Source organism: Telmatherina bonti (genome assembly GCF_933228915.1).
Source record: "Telmatherina bonti genome assembly, chromosome: 16".
NCBI classification, from domain to species: domain Eukaryota; kingdom Metazoa; phylum Chordata; class Actinopteri; order Atheriniformes; family Telmatherinidae; genus Telmatherina; species Telmatherina bonti.
In genome coordinates, this window is record NC_136614.1 from 14,063,917 (window position 1) to 14,079,569 (window position 15,653).

At 38.7% G+C, this 15,653-nt stretch overlaps 1 protein-coding gene across 5 annotated transcripts in view; it reads right to left on the minus strand.

The window, feature by feature from the left end:
* dnmt3aa (DNA (cytosine-5-)-methyltransferase 3 alpha a) overlaps positions 1-15,653 on the minus strand; it is a 59,861-nt gene continuing 44,208 nt past the window's right edge. For 3 of the 5 annotated variants that reach the window (XM_079255322.1, XM_079255318.1, XM_079255319.1), the window contains 16 exons: positions 14,753-14,911; positions 13,916-14,023; positions 13,304-13,451; positions 12,239-12,382; positions 12,091-12,135; positions 11,884-11,963; positions 11,392-11,504; positions 8,711-8,894; positions 8,208-8,292; positions 7,970-8,115; positions 7,798-7,888; positions 7,569-7,717; positions 7,156-7,241; positions 6,989-7,058; positions 6,519-6,637; positions 1-5,370 (listed from right to left, as the gene is read on the minus strand). In XM_079255322.1, coding sequence (XP_079111448.1) covers positions 5,229-5,370; positions 6,519-6,637; positions 6,989-7,058; positions 7,156-7,241; positions 7,569-7,717; positions 7,798-7,888; positions 7,970-8,115; positions 8,208-8,292; positions 8,711-8,894; positions 11,392-11,504; positions 11,884-11,963; positions 12,091-12,135; positions 12,239-12,382; positions 13,304-13,451; positions 13,916-14,023; positions 14,753-14,911 — 1,869 coding nt within the window. In that variant the 3' untranslated portion in view covers positions 1-5,228. The remainder of the gene's footprint in view (positions 5,371-6,518; positions 6,638-6,988; positions 7,059-7,155; positions 7,242-7,568; positions 7,718-7,797; positions 7,889-7,969; positions 8,116-8,207; positions 8,293-8,710; positions 8,895-11,391; positions 11,505-11,883; positions 11,964-12,090; positions 12,136-12,238; positions 12,383-13,303; positions 13,452-13,915; positions 14,024-14,752; positions 14,912-15,653) is intronic. The other 2 variants (XM_079255321.1, XM_079255320.1) reach the window with 2 other exon arrangements.

A 15,653-nucleotide genomic window follows, 5' to 3' on the forward strand; every position in this document is an offset into this window, starting at 1 on the left:
TCACAAGAAACAGTCCTTTTTTTATTCACGGTTCATTTCTTACATTGTTCAAGTACAAAGTTAAAATGCCTTTTTTTAATTAGTTCATATTCATACAAGAGTAAAATAATAATAGTGCCTTTCATTACTACGACAAACTTAAATACAGTCATTGTAAAGACAAAGTTGATTTATAGTCCTAACAATATATTTTTTTCATTTTCAGATAAAATTTTAGCACCTTTTGAAACACCACCAGGTCCTCCTTTTCCTAAAAGCTCATCTTTCATTTAGTCCATGAGATGAGTGTCTGCATGCGCCACAGCATTGTATTCGTGGATGTTGTGTCTCTGCGCGAGCGCCTTTCGCCCTGTGTGTCAATAACAGTGTTTTGTGTGTGTTTGTCTGAAAGTGTATCAGTGTTTAAAACAGCGCATCAGTCAGCCTAAAAGCTGTCGATAGGCGAACAGAAACATCATCACCGTGTCACCCATCATTTAGAAATGTCGACTCTTTTCCTCCGTCTCTTGTCCTGCTGCGCTCTCAGACACATGCGAGTTGAAATAGCAAAGCTGGATATTTTAAACCAGTTTAAAATCACACCATATTGGTCAGAACAGGTTCCACTGGATTTGTATGGAGTCCATTAGGGATAAATAAAAATAATATTAAGGTCTTATTAGGTTAAAAACAAAAACAATCCTATCATAATCTCATCTGTGATATAAAGATTGGAAGATACACAATCTAATCTTTGGCTAACAAACTGACTTTTAGTAGTTTAATAGACTGTTTAATAGTATTTCACTTTTTTTATCTGCCCATTAAAAAATCCTGTTATTAATGTATTAAAGGGGTTCAAATGCGTCATGTTAATATTTGCTAATTAGTACAAGTTACAGATCAGAGACTGAAAAGTTGAACAAATTTAAGCTGGTAGTCAATCAGCAATAAATATTTCAATGTCACATTTCAGAGCACAAACAACAATATGTCACATAAGCAGAGGTGGCAATTCCTGGTCCAGAAAGTAAAAGTCCTGTCCGGCAGCTGCTCCGACCAGTCACCAAACCAGCTGAATTTAATGAGCAGAGTTTATTTGCCAGGTAAACAAGCCTGTTAGTGAAAACACCTGTTCTTAATGTACAGGTAGATCCAAAAACATGGCAGGACTTCTACTTTCTGGACCAGGAATTGCCACCTCTGCACAGTAGTGTTTGTTCTTTTGTTTTAGTGAATTTCTATGATTGTTTTTACTGGGAAATAGAGATTAACTTGTATGCAGGGATTCAACAATTCAGTGATGTTAAGTTCACAAATCTTAATGTTCGGAAAGCCTATATCTTATAAAGAGGAGCTGAAACTTATATTCACTCTGTGAAGAGTTTAAATGCTTATTTAAAATCCACAAGCTGGGTTCAATTAGCTGTTTGTAGACATGGATTAACATGTATTGATCCAAAACTGTTAAGATGTTTAAAATGTTTGACTGTGTTGGCTGTAATTATCCAAGTAAAGTCAAAATGAACATTATGGCTGTAAAAATAACAACATTAAGGTCCGTTATCTGTTCTAGTTATTTCAGATAAACTCACATTTTGATTTGTTAAAGCTTTAATATTCCTGTTAGCTAAAAGAGGAAGACAACTGCTCTCGTTTCTGATGAGTGGTTTTAATGGGTGTGAAACATTTTTCTGTTTCAAGAATAGCTTTAAACTTTTTAAGAAGGTAAACACGACTTGATGGGTCACACATGACCACTAACAGCTGATTGTAGGTCTGTTCGTTTGGTAACAGGATGCAAACAAAACAATAAATATCAGATTTCAGATCCAGAAGTTGAGAAACTTAAAGTTTCCTGTTTTACTTTCCTAAATGAATGTAGACCTTTCTGATTAGATCCCAAACACCAGAAAGGAAACCGTTTGGATTGGTAGAACGTAAACAAATGGTGGATTTCAGCTCATTCATGTTATTTCAGCTCATCACTGGTCCGAGAACATTGTGCAGCTCATCGTTTCTACAATTTCTTCTGGCATTCCTGGGTACAATAGAACAAGTCACTATACTAACTGTATTATATGCTTTCTCCAGCCTCTCTCTCCCCTCTGTAGGCTGAGACTGAACTGAACTGAGCACCAACCTGGAACAGTACACACACACAATAACAGATTATTGTAATTATTATTACCATATTATTATTATAATTACTCCCTAATCTAACATGGAATCAGAGATTACACTGACTGACTGACATGCAGCACCTGGGGGTGGGTGTGAGGGGTGTTTGAAGGGGATGCGGTTGGAAAGAAAGGGGTGTCGGACGGGGCAGAAGGAGCACCAAGCGGTGCGGGGTGATGAAGTCGCACCCAGCAGCGCCTTGGGAAGCCTGACTGCAACAGGCGGCTGGCAAAGAACACAGTGTGTATGCAAGTGTGTGCCGAAGGCGTGTTTTTCAGCGGAGAAGAAGTTACGAGAAGCGCAAAAAAGTCGGCGATGAGTGTGTGTGTGTGTCTGTGTGTGCGACCTGCAAGAGCACTGTAAAAAAGAGCAAGAGTTTTAAAAAGCACCTGAAGGTTGGTTGTATAAATGGAGAGTAAACATGATGCAAAAACTTTGAACCTGCTGGTTAACTGTTGTCTTGAGAGGTTGTTTGTGCTGTGTGTGTGTGTGTGTGTGTGTGTGTGTGTGTGCGTCAGAGAAATGTGTGTCGGCATAGACTGCACGTCCAGTGGTAAGCTGGTATCTGAGGAAGGTCAGAGGATTGGAAGGCTTCCTGGAAAAGATGGTTGTCGGAGGACAACAAGCACCAGACTGAAATGTTTTCTCAAAAGACAGCCCTGTGTAAATAAACCACGTATAAGTGCAGGGATTTCTTTTATAGTGTCTAATCGAAGAAAAACCGACTAGAAGCTGCTTTCTTTGCTCACGTATTCTTACACAGAGCCGAGCAGCAGCTGATTTATCCCAGCATGCAGTGGGGAAAGGAGGACTGGGCTGCCAAGTTGTACCTGTGTTATATGAGGAAGTATCTGTCATTTAAACAGGGTTGTCTGTTCAGTCATAGGAAGTAGAAAACCAGCATAGTGTCTAAAGGTCTGCCTGGTTTCATGGGACATTGCTGCAGTGTAGTCACTGAAGCACAATATGGATCCTCCATGAAGCAATGAGGAAGCATGACTCCTGTAGGGCTGGTGGACGTTTACATTTTCACCAGACCAGAAGAGGACAATACCAGAGCCGAGGCACAAGAGAAGCTGCATCACAAGAGGAGGGTACTTTAAATGCTGCTGCGAGGAAGATACAGAACAACTACAAAATCCTTCCGTGTTTTAATTAAACGTCTCTCAGAGGTAGCGCTGCTCTGCAAGAAGAAATAATCTGGCAAGATGAGTTAAACCTGATAAAAAATTCATTCTTTTGTCTGAAAAACAAAGTGGGAAAATACGGCTCAGGAACTGGTTTGGGAATTGAGGACTACATCTGCATCTAAATGAACACCATGCAGTAAAACCTTCTTCCAAAAGTACAATATTTATGGCAGATTTAAAGATTGTCTGTAAAAATATTTACTTACTAATTCAAGCTATTTGCATATGAACAGTTTGTAATAACATCTCTCTTGTCACTATGTTTTGATCTTACATGAGTATGACCATGAAAATGACAGATGTGCATCAACATACAGACCTTACGTTGGTGCAGCATCACGGCATCCGAACACCTTAATTTTCTTAATTTACCAACCAATTATTTATCAAGGCTTTTTCTGCTTCTTCATGAAATGAAAGAGAATTATTTCAGATATTTAAATCTGACTATTGCAGTGACGTCTGAGTAATTTACACACTGAGGATGAGGATAAGAGTAAGGTTATGTTCTGCTTACATGTTTAAAGCTTACTACATATTTTTTCTTGTAATTCCACATGTTTATCTGCCCTCCTACAACCTGACATTTAATTACATGGACATCATGTTGGCACCATAATACTTAATTCAGTGTAACTGGAATGTCTTGTACATAAACCAGCCTTAGGAAGTTACGTTTTTTCATTCATTCATTTTCAATACCGCTTATTCCTATTCAGGGTCATAGAGGCTGGAGCCTATCCCAGGTAAGTGGCAGGGTCAGGGTACACCCTGGACAGGGTACCAGTCTATCACAGAACCGTTACAGAGAGACAATCAATCTACTCACACCCACAATCACTCTTAGAGAGAATGTAGTGAGACCAAAGATGCATGTGTGGATGGTGTGAGGAAGAGGAAGAACATGGCGACAACATACTAATCCCCTCCAGAAAGACCACTTGAACCAGCAGCCTTCTTGCTGTAAGGAGGTGGGGGGGTTAAATTAAAAAGCTCTCATTGTTGGGACTTGGTTTAAACTCACCTGCTGCGATTATTCTTAAACCCAAAGCAGCTCCTCCTTCGAGAATAATAAAAGATTACAATCTGATTGGTTGCACTCGCACAAAAGAAGGCTTCACTGTATCAACTTAGTTTCTTAGCACACTGAACTGACTGGACTAGTATGAAGAATTCACCCCTCTTGGATATTTTTTCCGCCTCTACCTGCTTATTATTGTCCGGCTTGAGTTAAGGAAACAAAACTGCAGCGACTGAAACAACCAGAGACCGTTCAGTCTCCGAGAGCACCAAAAAACTGTAAAAAGTGTTGTATTTAAGTGGCACCATTTAGACTCTGTCACAGCCGGATCAGCACCACAAACATTAACTGTTATGTTTGTGTGTATTTTTGGATGTATTTGTGTTCATTGCACTGTGGTACACTTGTAGCATTGTCACTAAAAATGAATACAGTTAAGTGTTATGGTTCAGAAGGATTCATCGGTGTGTTAATGTGTTCAGAGAGATACTAAAAACAGGGCGTCTCTGTTAGTCTTGCGCCCCCTGGAGGTTTGAGCTCCACGACAGTAAAGCCAGTAGACATCAGTTTCAAGGTTGGACAGGAAGTGAGTGTATGTAGATTTACAGTACAGAAACCCCTGCACTTCCATGTGTGTAGAAATCAGCAAGGTAGCACCAAGGGACAAAGGTCAGCCAGTGGTCTACATGGGATCTAGGGAAGCAGTCCTTTACATTGTGTGTGTTTATGTGTGCAAGTCCGGACTGTGTCATCTTGCATCAGCCAACCTTCATGTACTACTCGTATACTGTTTGTAGTTATCAGTGTGAGCCTGCATGTGTGTGTGTAAGAGAGAGAGAGAGAGAGTTGGTGTGTGACTAGTAGCAGGCGAAGTACTCTTTGAGCGGGGCGAAGAGGTGCCTGATGACGGGGACGCTCCAGGAACGTCCCAGCAGCCTTTGCCTGGCGAGACGACTCATGTTGGACACGTCGGTGTAGTGGACGGGGAAACCAAACACCCTGGAAAACACCAGACGTTTCATTGTTTTAGTTTACACTCGGACTGGTTTACCATGTGACTGGGCTACAATCTATCAAAAAAAAAAAAAAAAAAAAAAGTGGAAAATACTTTACTGATTATTAATAAAGTATCTATTTAAGGTGGAGGCACTGAAACGCCTTTTTTAAAATTTTATTTAATTTTGTCTCCAGTTGTTGTAAACTGAAATATTTTGAGGCTTCGATCTCCAACCTGTCCGGTTTTAATTGTATTTATGTCAATTTGGAGGATGAATGATGAGTTATTGGAGACAATAACCATCAGTTTGATTATTATACTGTGTAAAAGTCTTGACCTCACATATTGTCAGGCAAATGGAGAAACAAAAATAGACATTAAATCCTAACAAGCTTGAAAGTGAGCATTTGGTGGTCTGAACTCTCCCAGACCGGCTTTCTTCTGGAAGTCTTCAGGAATATTTGTCCTGGCTTCTTGAAGGAATTTCCAAAAGACCTCTTTAGATGTTTTCTGCTCTTTGTTCTTTTCTCTGTCCAGATGATCCCACACTGCTTCAACAATGACAAGGTCCAGGTTCTGGGGAGGACTCAGCACTCCATCAGACTTGTTTGTTCTGATTTTCAGTCCAGTTTGTGCATCATGTTGCGTGGCTCAGCCTTTTTCCCTCTGTTTTACTTCTTTAGTTATGGCTTATTAACTGTTCACGGAGGCCATTTATGGTGAAGACAGATCAGCTGAAGATCCAGATGCATCTCTAAGGTCTTGTGTTTGATATTTGATGAATGTGTTTATATTTCTGGAGGACATCACTTTTAGATGCTGTTCATCTTCATTAGATATTTTTTTCTAGGCCTTCAGCTTCCATAACTTTTAAATATGAGCTGCTTTGTGTTTCAGTATGAAAACAACCACATTAACTGCATCAGATAAAAATAATTTTAATATATTTTCCAATTTCTTTCTTTTCAGAAAGAAATCTGCAAAGAAACTCTTCTCAGATTTGCCTAACCACATTTTGACAGGAATAAATTGGGTGAAAAAAGGGTATTAAAACAAATCAATTTTACAAAATAATCCAGAAATATTTTATGAGTGAAATTGTAAAGGTACCTAAAATAAAATGCAGCAAACAGAACAAACACCTCTGTACCTTTCCATCTCCGTACACCAGAGAATGTCCTCCTTGTTGTCCATGTAGACGGGGAAATGCTCGTCTTTCCCCTGCTTCACAGAGTTGGAGCGTGTCGTTATCGTACGCAACTTCTCAAACTGGAATTATCATCCAGAGCCAAACACACAAACACAAACAGATACAAACAAACACAAGCATCCCTTTTTAATCCTACAGCTATTGCCCTTTGATATAACAGCTTCCTATTGCATATATTTACTTTTTTAAAGTATCCATGCAGTTGTTCTAGTTGTTAGAATGAAATAAAAAGAGGGAAAATGGGGCAAAAAAGTAAAAGAAAACAAGATCTTTGCATTATTAGCTGCATACATACAATATCTTACAGGCTGAGTTTAAAAATCATCAATCAAAAAAGAAAGAAAACAAAGGTCATATCAACACAAATAAGACTCAGACATTCACGCACACACATGCAAACAGGTGGATACCTTGGCTGTGCGGCCATGCTCGAGGCACTCTTGTAGGTCCAACTTGTCATTGGCCATCGGCGTCAGAGGCCTGGAGTGAAAAGAAAGAGCACAGGTTTGATTTGAAGATGTATTTCTAAACAGAGTGAAATCATCTGTGTGTGCGTGTGTGTGTTTGTATGTTTCACCTGGACATGCCTGGCAGGTTGCCCCAGAAATAGCGAGCACGGTGTGCAGCAGAAACCTCCTTGGCATCAATCATCACTGGGTTACACTGAGGAGGAGAAGTCGTGTTAGCTCCTGTTTTTCACATTTTATTTAAGTTTTTTCTCCTTTCTGACCGTTACAGTTTACCCAGGTGGAATTATCTATAAAGTTAATAAGAATAAGGAAAAAAACTGTGTATAAAGTATGTTTTGATGTTTAAAATACCCATTTTTTTTCTTGTTAACCTTTAAGTATCCAACACAACACAATTGTAGAAATCACACATTTTACTCAACTGACTTTCAAAGCTTCACAGCATGTGACAGTCAGTATTTGGAGGAGGGAAATATCTTCTAGGAGGACAAAAATATTGTCTGTCTAAGCTTTTTTCTACCTCTAAAAAGCGTGAGATGTCCCGTTTGTCGCTGACTCCCATCGCGACCACATTCTCAAACAGCCAGAAGAATGGCCGCTCGTCGCCGGGCTTTGGTCGAGCCTCATGCAGCAGGCGATAAAACTCAAAAAACAACCGTCCAGTTCCCTCTGCAGGAAGATGGATAGCATTCATTTAATACGTAGATTAACCTTATACTCTTATTAGACATTTGTCACCCTGTTCTTACCATAAAGCCCTTTCCTTGCAGGGTTGACTATAGAGAGGTCGTTGCAGGGGCTTCCTCCTATCACCAGGTCAAAGGGTCCCCACTCTTCAATCTGAGAGAGGAAACACAACACGAGTTATTAAAGATGTTTTATTCTTCCATGTTGCAGCAAATATGAGAACACTTCACTTACATGCTTGTGAGTTACATTGCGTACGTCTCCAACGTACATGATGCGACCGTGGTGTCGCACCATGCCGACAGTGATCGAGTCTTCACACACCTCGGATGCAACATACTTGTCAACTTGGATGCCGAGATCTTTCAGCACCAGCAGACCTGAACAGAGCATATAAAAGTGGATCTTTCCAACATTGTTGCATCAATCGCCACAGACTTACAAGCATCGCTGCAGCTCTACATGTGTGTACCTGTAGCAATGCCGTCAAACAGTGAGAGGACTCTAATGGGTTGCCTCTTCTCTGCTGCAACAGGAGGATATAACTTGGCTGGCTCCTGTGAGCAGAAACAGGAGAAACAGTGATGAAGGTGATTTGAAATTTAAAAAAAAAAATGTGGCAATAAAATATCTGAATATGAGCTTGTTCTGTTTTGGTGAGTATTAACCTTTTATGGATAGTTATGAGCTGAAGCGCATTAATGTTTCCAGTTTAACTGAGCTGTAATTCACCTCTAGCAAGGTCACGAGAGAGGAGAACATGTGGCAAATAAATCATATTAAAGTGATATAACTGACTTGTGGTACGCTGTGGACAAACCTTGAATGAAGCATTTTATTCGTTGGAATTTCTCTTTAATAAAATAAAAAGATCTGTTTGCAGCAATTTGTAATAAACTCATGATGATTTTTATTTTGTTTTACCATCAGCATAGTCCTTGAACGTGTGTTTTGCTAACAGAGAAGAGAACTTACGAATTCCTGCTCGTGGTTGTTGGCGAAGAAGTGCTGTAGCCTGCAGGGCCAGTCGTCCCGTCGCCGTAGTAACCCGTAGGTGTTTCGGGATCCGCACATGTAGCAGTTCCAGGGGTCTTCTTTGATGGCCGCCGCTGCCGAGCCGGCTCCGACCAACAGGTCCACGCACTCCACACAGAAACACCTGCACACATAAAACACAGAAACTCATCATCATCAGGAAAATGAGAAATCGTACGGATGTGTTTTAGCTACAGTCAAACTGGTTCATTGGAAAAAAACAGAATAATTATAGTTAATCCATTTTTATATCTTTTTACAAAATATATACCTGATTTAAGTTTTTGTGAAAATCTTTTCTACCCCACTGACTTCATTTAAAAGCTCTTTTCAGTTTTGGTTAAATCATTTTTAACACATAAGAAGCCAGCGTGACATTTATGACACATACAGGCTGTCATGGTTAAGACTTTTTGTGCCTTAGTTTCAGCTTTCCTGTTTTATACTGTAGTTTTTCCTGTTTGGTTTTCTTGTTTGTTGTTTAGCTTTATTGATTTCCTGTTCATTGAGTTCACCTGGTCTTGTTTTAGTTCAGTCAGTACACCTGTTTCTTGTTTGGTTCCCCAGTGTATTTATACCCCTCAGTTTCAGTTCTTGGTTGCTGGATCATTTTGTTTGTTTGTTTGTTGTTAGTCCCCTGAGTTCCTTTGGTTGGAATAAATCCCTCCTTAACCTGCATCCCTGGTTGCTCATCTCTGCATTTGGGTCCACACCTTCACCTTCCTCACCGCCACCTTGACACAGGCTGAGACATTTGGCATCACTTTATGGTACAAAATTTGCTCAAAATCCTGTTAAACACAAAGTGATTTTTGTCTTCTGCCCCTTAACGGACACCAGAAATGAGAAGATTACACTTTTGAACATGGTAATAAATGGTAAATGTCCCTAAAAAATTTGGTACTTTTTTATTTCGCACTTTGTTAAAAGGACCAATAAATCTTCATATTGAAAAATTGGACTTATTTGACGATTTTTTTTCATAGGTCTTTATGGGTTAATTCCTTATGCAACTTCTCATTATGTGTTCGCTAACATTGTAAATATCTAAGGGACTGCAGCTAATAAAATGTTTCAGCTTTCAGTTTTAACTGTGTGAAGTCTTTCCTGGAAAAACAAGGTTTAAAGCTGAAACAAGTAGAATAGAGGTGAAACACCATCTTCATATCCAGGAATGTGGCCAAAACAAAATCTTCATTGGGAGTGGAGACTGCCGAAAATAAAATAACTCACTGTAAGGTTTATAAGAAACGTAAGAGTGTTTTTACACTCACAACTGTGGAAACAGATCAAGGTATCCGCTCAGAACAAGTGTGTAGACTCAAGGAAACCACTTATCAGTGAGGTTAATTGATGGAAAAAGCATTAAATCTGGCTTGTAGCATAAAGACTGAACTGTGCAGAAATGGAAAAAATGTCATGTGGTCTGATGAGTCCACATTCACCCAGTTCCAGTGTACTGGCAGAAAAGCAGCCCCCATTATGCTTTATAAACCTGAGATCGCTTCAGTTAGTCATGTAAGGTTCCACAGCATTAATGCTCAATAAAATAGGTCAGATAACTACATAAAATTACAAAATAAACAGTTTTTTCTACTATTTTCTTTCATAGTGGTTCATGAGCATGAGATGTTTTCACACATGAATTATTGGCCACAGAGTCCAGACCTTAATCCCACAGAGAATCCTTGGGATGTGTCATTGCGACGAGATCACGGTGGTGGGAAATGAATGCAGCTGCATGTGAAAATGACATCGCATAAGCTTAAAGAAACAAGCACATTCAAAGCTAAAGCCAATCAGTGCATGTGCTAATAATTGTTAGTTAATTAATTTCAAGTTAATTGAATTTCAAGTTAGTTAATTTATTTCAAACAAATGAAAGAAAATATGAAAAGAAAAATATACATACACATATGTATATACATATATATATATATATATATATATATATATATACATACTAATTAAGAAAATAATAACCACAAATATTAATATTAATAACATTAATGATCATTATTCCTCATCAATTTGATAATTAAATAAATTTGTGAGATAAAAGGAGTTCCAAAAAGGTGTATGACACTTATTTGGTATTCCTGTCCCTTTCTACTCATCTAGTTTTCCATTTGTTCATTATATTTCCAGTAATCTCACTCGAATGTGAAATGATGTACCTCGTATGTCACTGCTGAGAGTATTTAAAAAAACTTAGCTGACGGAAAAACTCTCATGACACCGTTTCTGGATCAAGTTATGTGAATTACTCTGGAATATGTTCAGTAATGAAAGCGTCACATTATGCTGCATGATGCCCACATTGGTATATCTGCAATAGGTTAAAATCCGCCTGTCACATTGGTCATCTTTAGCTCCTGCTACATGCCATCAGTTCATCGCTGCTACTTTTGATCTCTGCTGTGTTTGCAGCCAGGAGACTAAAATGCCAGAATGAACTGTGTTAAATAAATAAACAAGCTGACTGTTCCCAGTAAACAGAAGCATGGATCTGACTTTGAGATTTTGGGGTGAATTGTTTCTGCAGATGTGAAGCCTCCAGAAGGAGCTGCTGCATATCAATCCAGTAATAACCAGTGTAAAAGGTGCTGTGTTGTGCTGACCTGCAGCAGTTGTTGTTGCCACACATGAGCACTTCCCTTCCTCCACAGCAGATGGTGCAGTAGGACTGGTAGCCATCATCATCATACTGGTAGGCGCACTCCAGGAATGAGTTCTGCCGAGGAAAAGTAAGTATGTTTTTTTTTTTTTTGGGGGGAAAAAAACGACTCAGTCCATAGAAATAATGGCAATAAAGTTTCTAATTAATGATTTACACATTTGTAAACATTGTTGTTTGAACCAAAATTCATTTAAAAGCATAACAGTGGGTCTGAACATAACAAAAAAGTTCTGAAAATGCAAAAAGGTGCAAAAAGACTGAGTTTTACATTAAAGTAAGGTCTCAACATGTCTGAAATTAGATGAAGAGACGAAAGAGCTGCAGCTGTGGAAAGCTGTCAGAGATGCTCAGAAATGATGGTTTAAAGATCTGCTCTGTAAATACTACTGTGATACTCAGTATGAAAGAAATACAACCACGAGGGGTTTCTTACTTTGCAGCCCTGACACATCGCTCCCACAAAGAGAGGATGCTCCAGAGAGACATTGAGGCTTCCACAGGAAATGCAGATATCTGAACAAAGACAAACACGATCAGTTTAAAAGCACAAAATAAGTTTGTTTGTTTGGTTCTCTAAATCTGGAGTCAGAGAAAATATTTAAGAAAATATATTTTATAAAAATATTTTAGATGCTTTTACCTTCTATATTCCTGGTTTTCTTTTTGATCTCGTGTATAAGTCTCTCTGAGAAACACAAAAAAACATGTGATCCTTTTACTCAGCATGTGAGATGGTAGAAAATAAACCTTTTTCAATAGATTCTGCTGAAAACGTGCTAATAGTTTACCTCTGGTCCCTTCATCGATCACCTCTCTGATCTTGGCTTTCTCTGCGGAGTTCTTGCGTGGTTTCTTTGCGGGTGGAGGTGTGTAAGCTGCCTCAGGCTCCGCCCACATCTCGGGGTACACTTCTTTGTATAGATTCTGTTCATCTGTGGGGATAAAAACCACAAAGTGACAGATTTTTATGCAATATCTGAAATGCTTTAAATGTGAACCCGGAAGACAGTACTTGACATCTCTAAACCATCTTAAATCTGCACCAATATGTAATCTTAAACTTTGTCATGCCTCAGAGTCTTTTGAAAGAGACTGGACTGCTCCACTTGCAGATTTTTTTATGTTGATTTTATTTGTTTTTAAATGTTTGAATGGTGCCTCCCCGCTTCCTACACACCCAGTGTGTCAGGTCAGTTGACCGACTACTTCAGTCTTCACCGAGGACGAAACGGAGGCTAAGAGGGGACCGGGCCTTTGCCGTGACAGCACCTAAACTCCTTTACACATTAGACTGGCCTCTTCTGTATCTGCTTTTAAATCTTTACTGAAGACCCATTTGTTTAAGCTGGCTTTTTTTTCTGCACAATAAGTTGAATTTTTTTTTAATCTGATTTTATTTTGATTGTTTTAATTTGATTGCTTATTTTTTTATTTCTTTTAATTCTTTTATTTCTGACTTTAATTTGAATTGACCTTGTGTTGTTTATTGGTTTTTTTTTATTTTTTTTTTAACCCCCCACAATGTGGCACTTTGGTCAACATTATTGTTTTTAAAGTGCGTTAAATAAATAAAGTTGTATTGTATTGTATTTTACTGTACATACAGCTGTTTTTCTTTTATCCTGAAAGAAAATCTGAGCTATGTAGGAGAAGTGTTTCCAGTGCTGGTTTAGAGACAGAGCCTAAATTAGAACCAGTTCTTTCTGTTTATGACTGGACAGTCCAGGAGGGGTTGGCTGGAAGTCTGCTTGGATTTTTCCACAAGAAACATGAGCTCTCAGATTGATTTGGACTAAGAAATACAGGTGGTGTGTTCATGTGACGCTGTGTGATCGAGAGCAGTAACTTTTTACCCTCTGGAGGGTCCAGTGCTTGTGGACCAGTTGGCAGGAAACCTTTTATTGCCCACTCTATCATCTGCCTGGTCTGAAGATCCACTCCCTCGGCATCATCACTTGCATCACAGGAAGGAACTGGCCTCCCCGCCCTCACGCTGGCCACCTAAACACAAAAATTAAACAAATATGGTCAGTTTTAAAATATCCATGATCTCGGCTTTCTGACTCTTTGACCAGAGAAGCGTTCATAACAAAGACAACTGTGTTTTATGTGATTCACATTTTGAGTAAAACCTTGAATAAATATTACACATTTGTTCATTTAGGTCATGCAGAATAGTTACAAGAAGGAAATAAAGTCCATTTTCACTGAAAATACAACCCACAAGTTATAGATTGCTGTGCAACAGTCACACGTAACCACAAACAAAATGTAGGCAGAACTGGAGGAGGTCATGCATCCACACATGCAAAAAACTAGATGAGCAGATCACATTTCGTCCTGAGAGATTTCTGAGTTTATCGACAGGAACAAAAAGCCACACATTACAGAACAATCCAGAATTTGATCTAAAACCACTCATTCTCATACGTCAAAGAACACTGAGGAGTTTAAAGGGCTTTTACCTGCAGAGCCTCAAAAATGGCTTTACGGTACATGGATTGCTTGTTGTATGTTGGCTGATGGAAAGCAGATGAAAAAGAGCTCAGCGGCATCAGCTTCTCCACACAAACCTGAAACAGAAAACCACAAATCAACGACACTGCAAAACAGGCTTTGGTGCAAAACTTTGAGTTAGTTTTGTTAACATAGTCAAGGTTATCTTTCATCAAATCCAAGTAAGAGAACTCCATGTATGTCCGCGGTGTGTGGCAGCTTTTTAGCGCTGAATAAAGCTGAGCAAACGTCAGATTTAAGTCTGAAATCTTGTTCTTGACTGATGTAAGAGAAAGTCGTTATGATTTGAAAGGAATTGACATATTTAAAAAAACCCAGGTTCAGAACAAAAATAATGGAACGAACTGTTAACGTGAAAGGAATAAATTTATGGAATGAGCTTCAAAAAGAAGGTAAAGAATTAGGAACAATCAATGTGTTTAAGAAAAGCATAAAAAGAACAATTTTAAAGACTTATGAAGAGTTAGAGGCATAATGTGAATTACCTTGAATAATTACGATGGTGTAAACGACTAAAAAGAAAGGAATGTGATGGGTAATCAATGCAAATTTTGGAACAACTGGATGTTGTATGTGAATATTGTAACATGTATAATAAGAATGGACATAAGATGATTATGAAATTAAGGGGCAGATATCATAAGCTTGCTCTTCTTTCTGCTCCTTTTCATTCAAGCCATATTTAATTGGCAGTCTTATTTTGTATTTATTTTTATGTTGTTTTGAAAGAAATAAAAAATAAAATGAAAAAAAAAATTAAATGAAATGTAATTTCAGACACCCACCACAGAGAATTTGCCGTCACCAAACCACATCACCCAGCGGGTGCCATCTGCTGCTCGACTCCGGCCGCTCATCCACCAGGAAACGATCCGGCCGGGCCACCAAGAGAAACCTCGCAGCTTCCCAAACACCAGCGACCCGATCCCAAAGCCCCGACCATCCTGTTAGCACACAGTGAAGAAGGTAACACTTCAGCCGGCAAGGACAAAACACAGAGTCCATGTTTGCTCATGTTGTGAATATTTTGCAACTGATTACCGAGCAGCAAAGGAAAACTTTTCCACTTAAGTTCTTTAGAAAATATTCTGTATGTTTATAAAAAGGGGGCGATGGATTTATCTGCGACATGCAGGTTTTGTTTTTTTTTTATATTTATTCCAAATAATTCATTTTTTACTTTTCTCACCATCAAACTAAATCTGTTTTACAAGAAGCTTCATAGTATTTAGTAATCAATACTGTATTTTTCAGACAATGTATTAGAAAAAAACAGCAATTTACCCTTTTTTTCCATAGTTCACCGATAGTGTTAAGAAACATAAAGCATTTTATCGCAGAAATTTCATCAAGGTGTAGATTTTTTACAAGCTCTTCTAAGTTAAGCAGAATATTTTCTAATATCTTTCTGATTCCACATATTGATCCAGTACTTTTTAAGTATTATTATTGCTTGACTGCTTAGGCTGCAGAATAACAAAAAAAAAAAACAACCACAAAGAGCAAATCAACATGTTTATCATCTCCCAGCTGGCCCACAGTAATGGTGAACCAAATTTTTACTGGATAGACTGCAATGCATCCAAAATTTCTGCCAGAGCTCTCACCCACACAAAAACCTGGCAACACACAACCCTTACTGTTGTCCTCCTACACCGGTTCGGTAAAGTGCTGCATTTAACACAA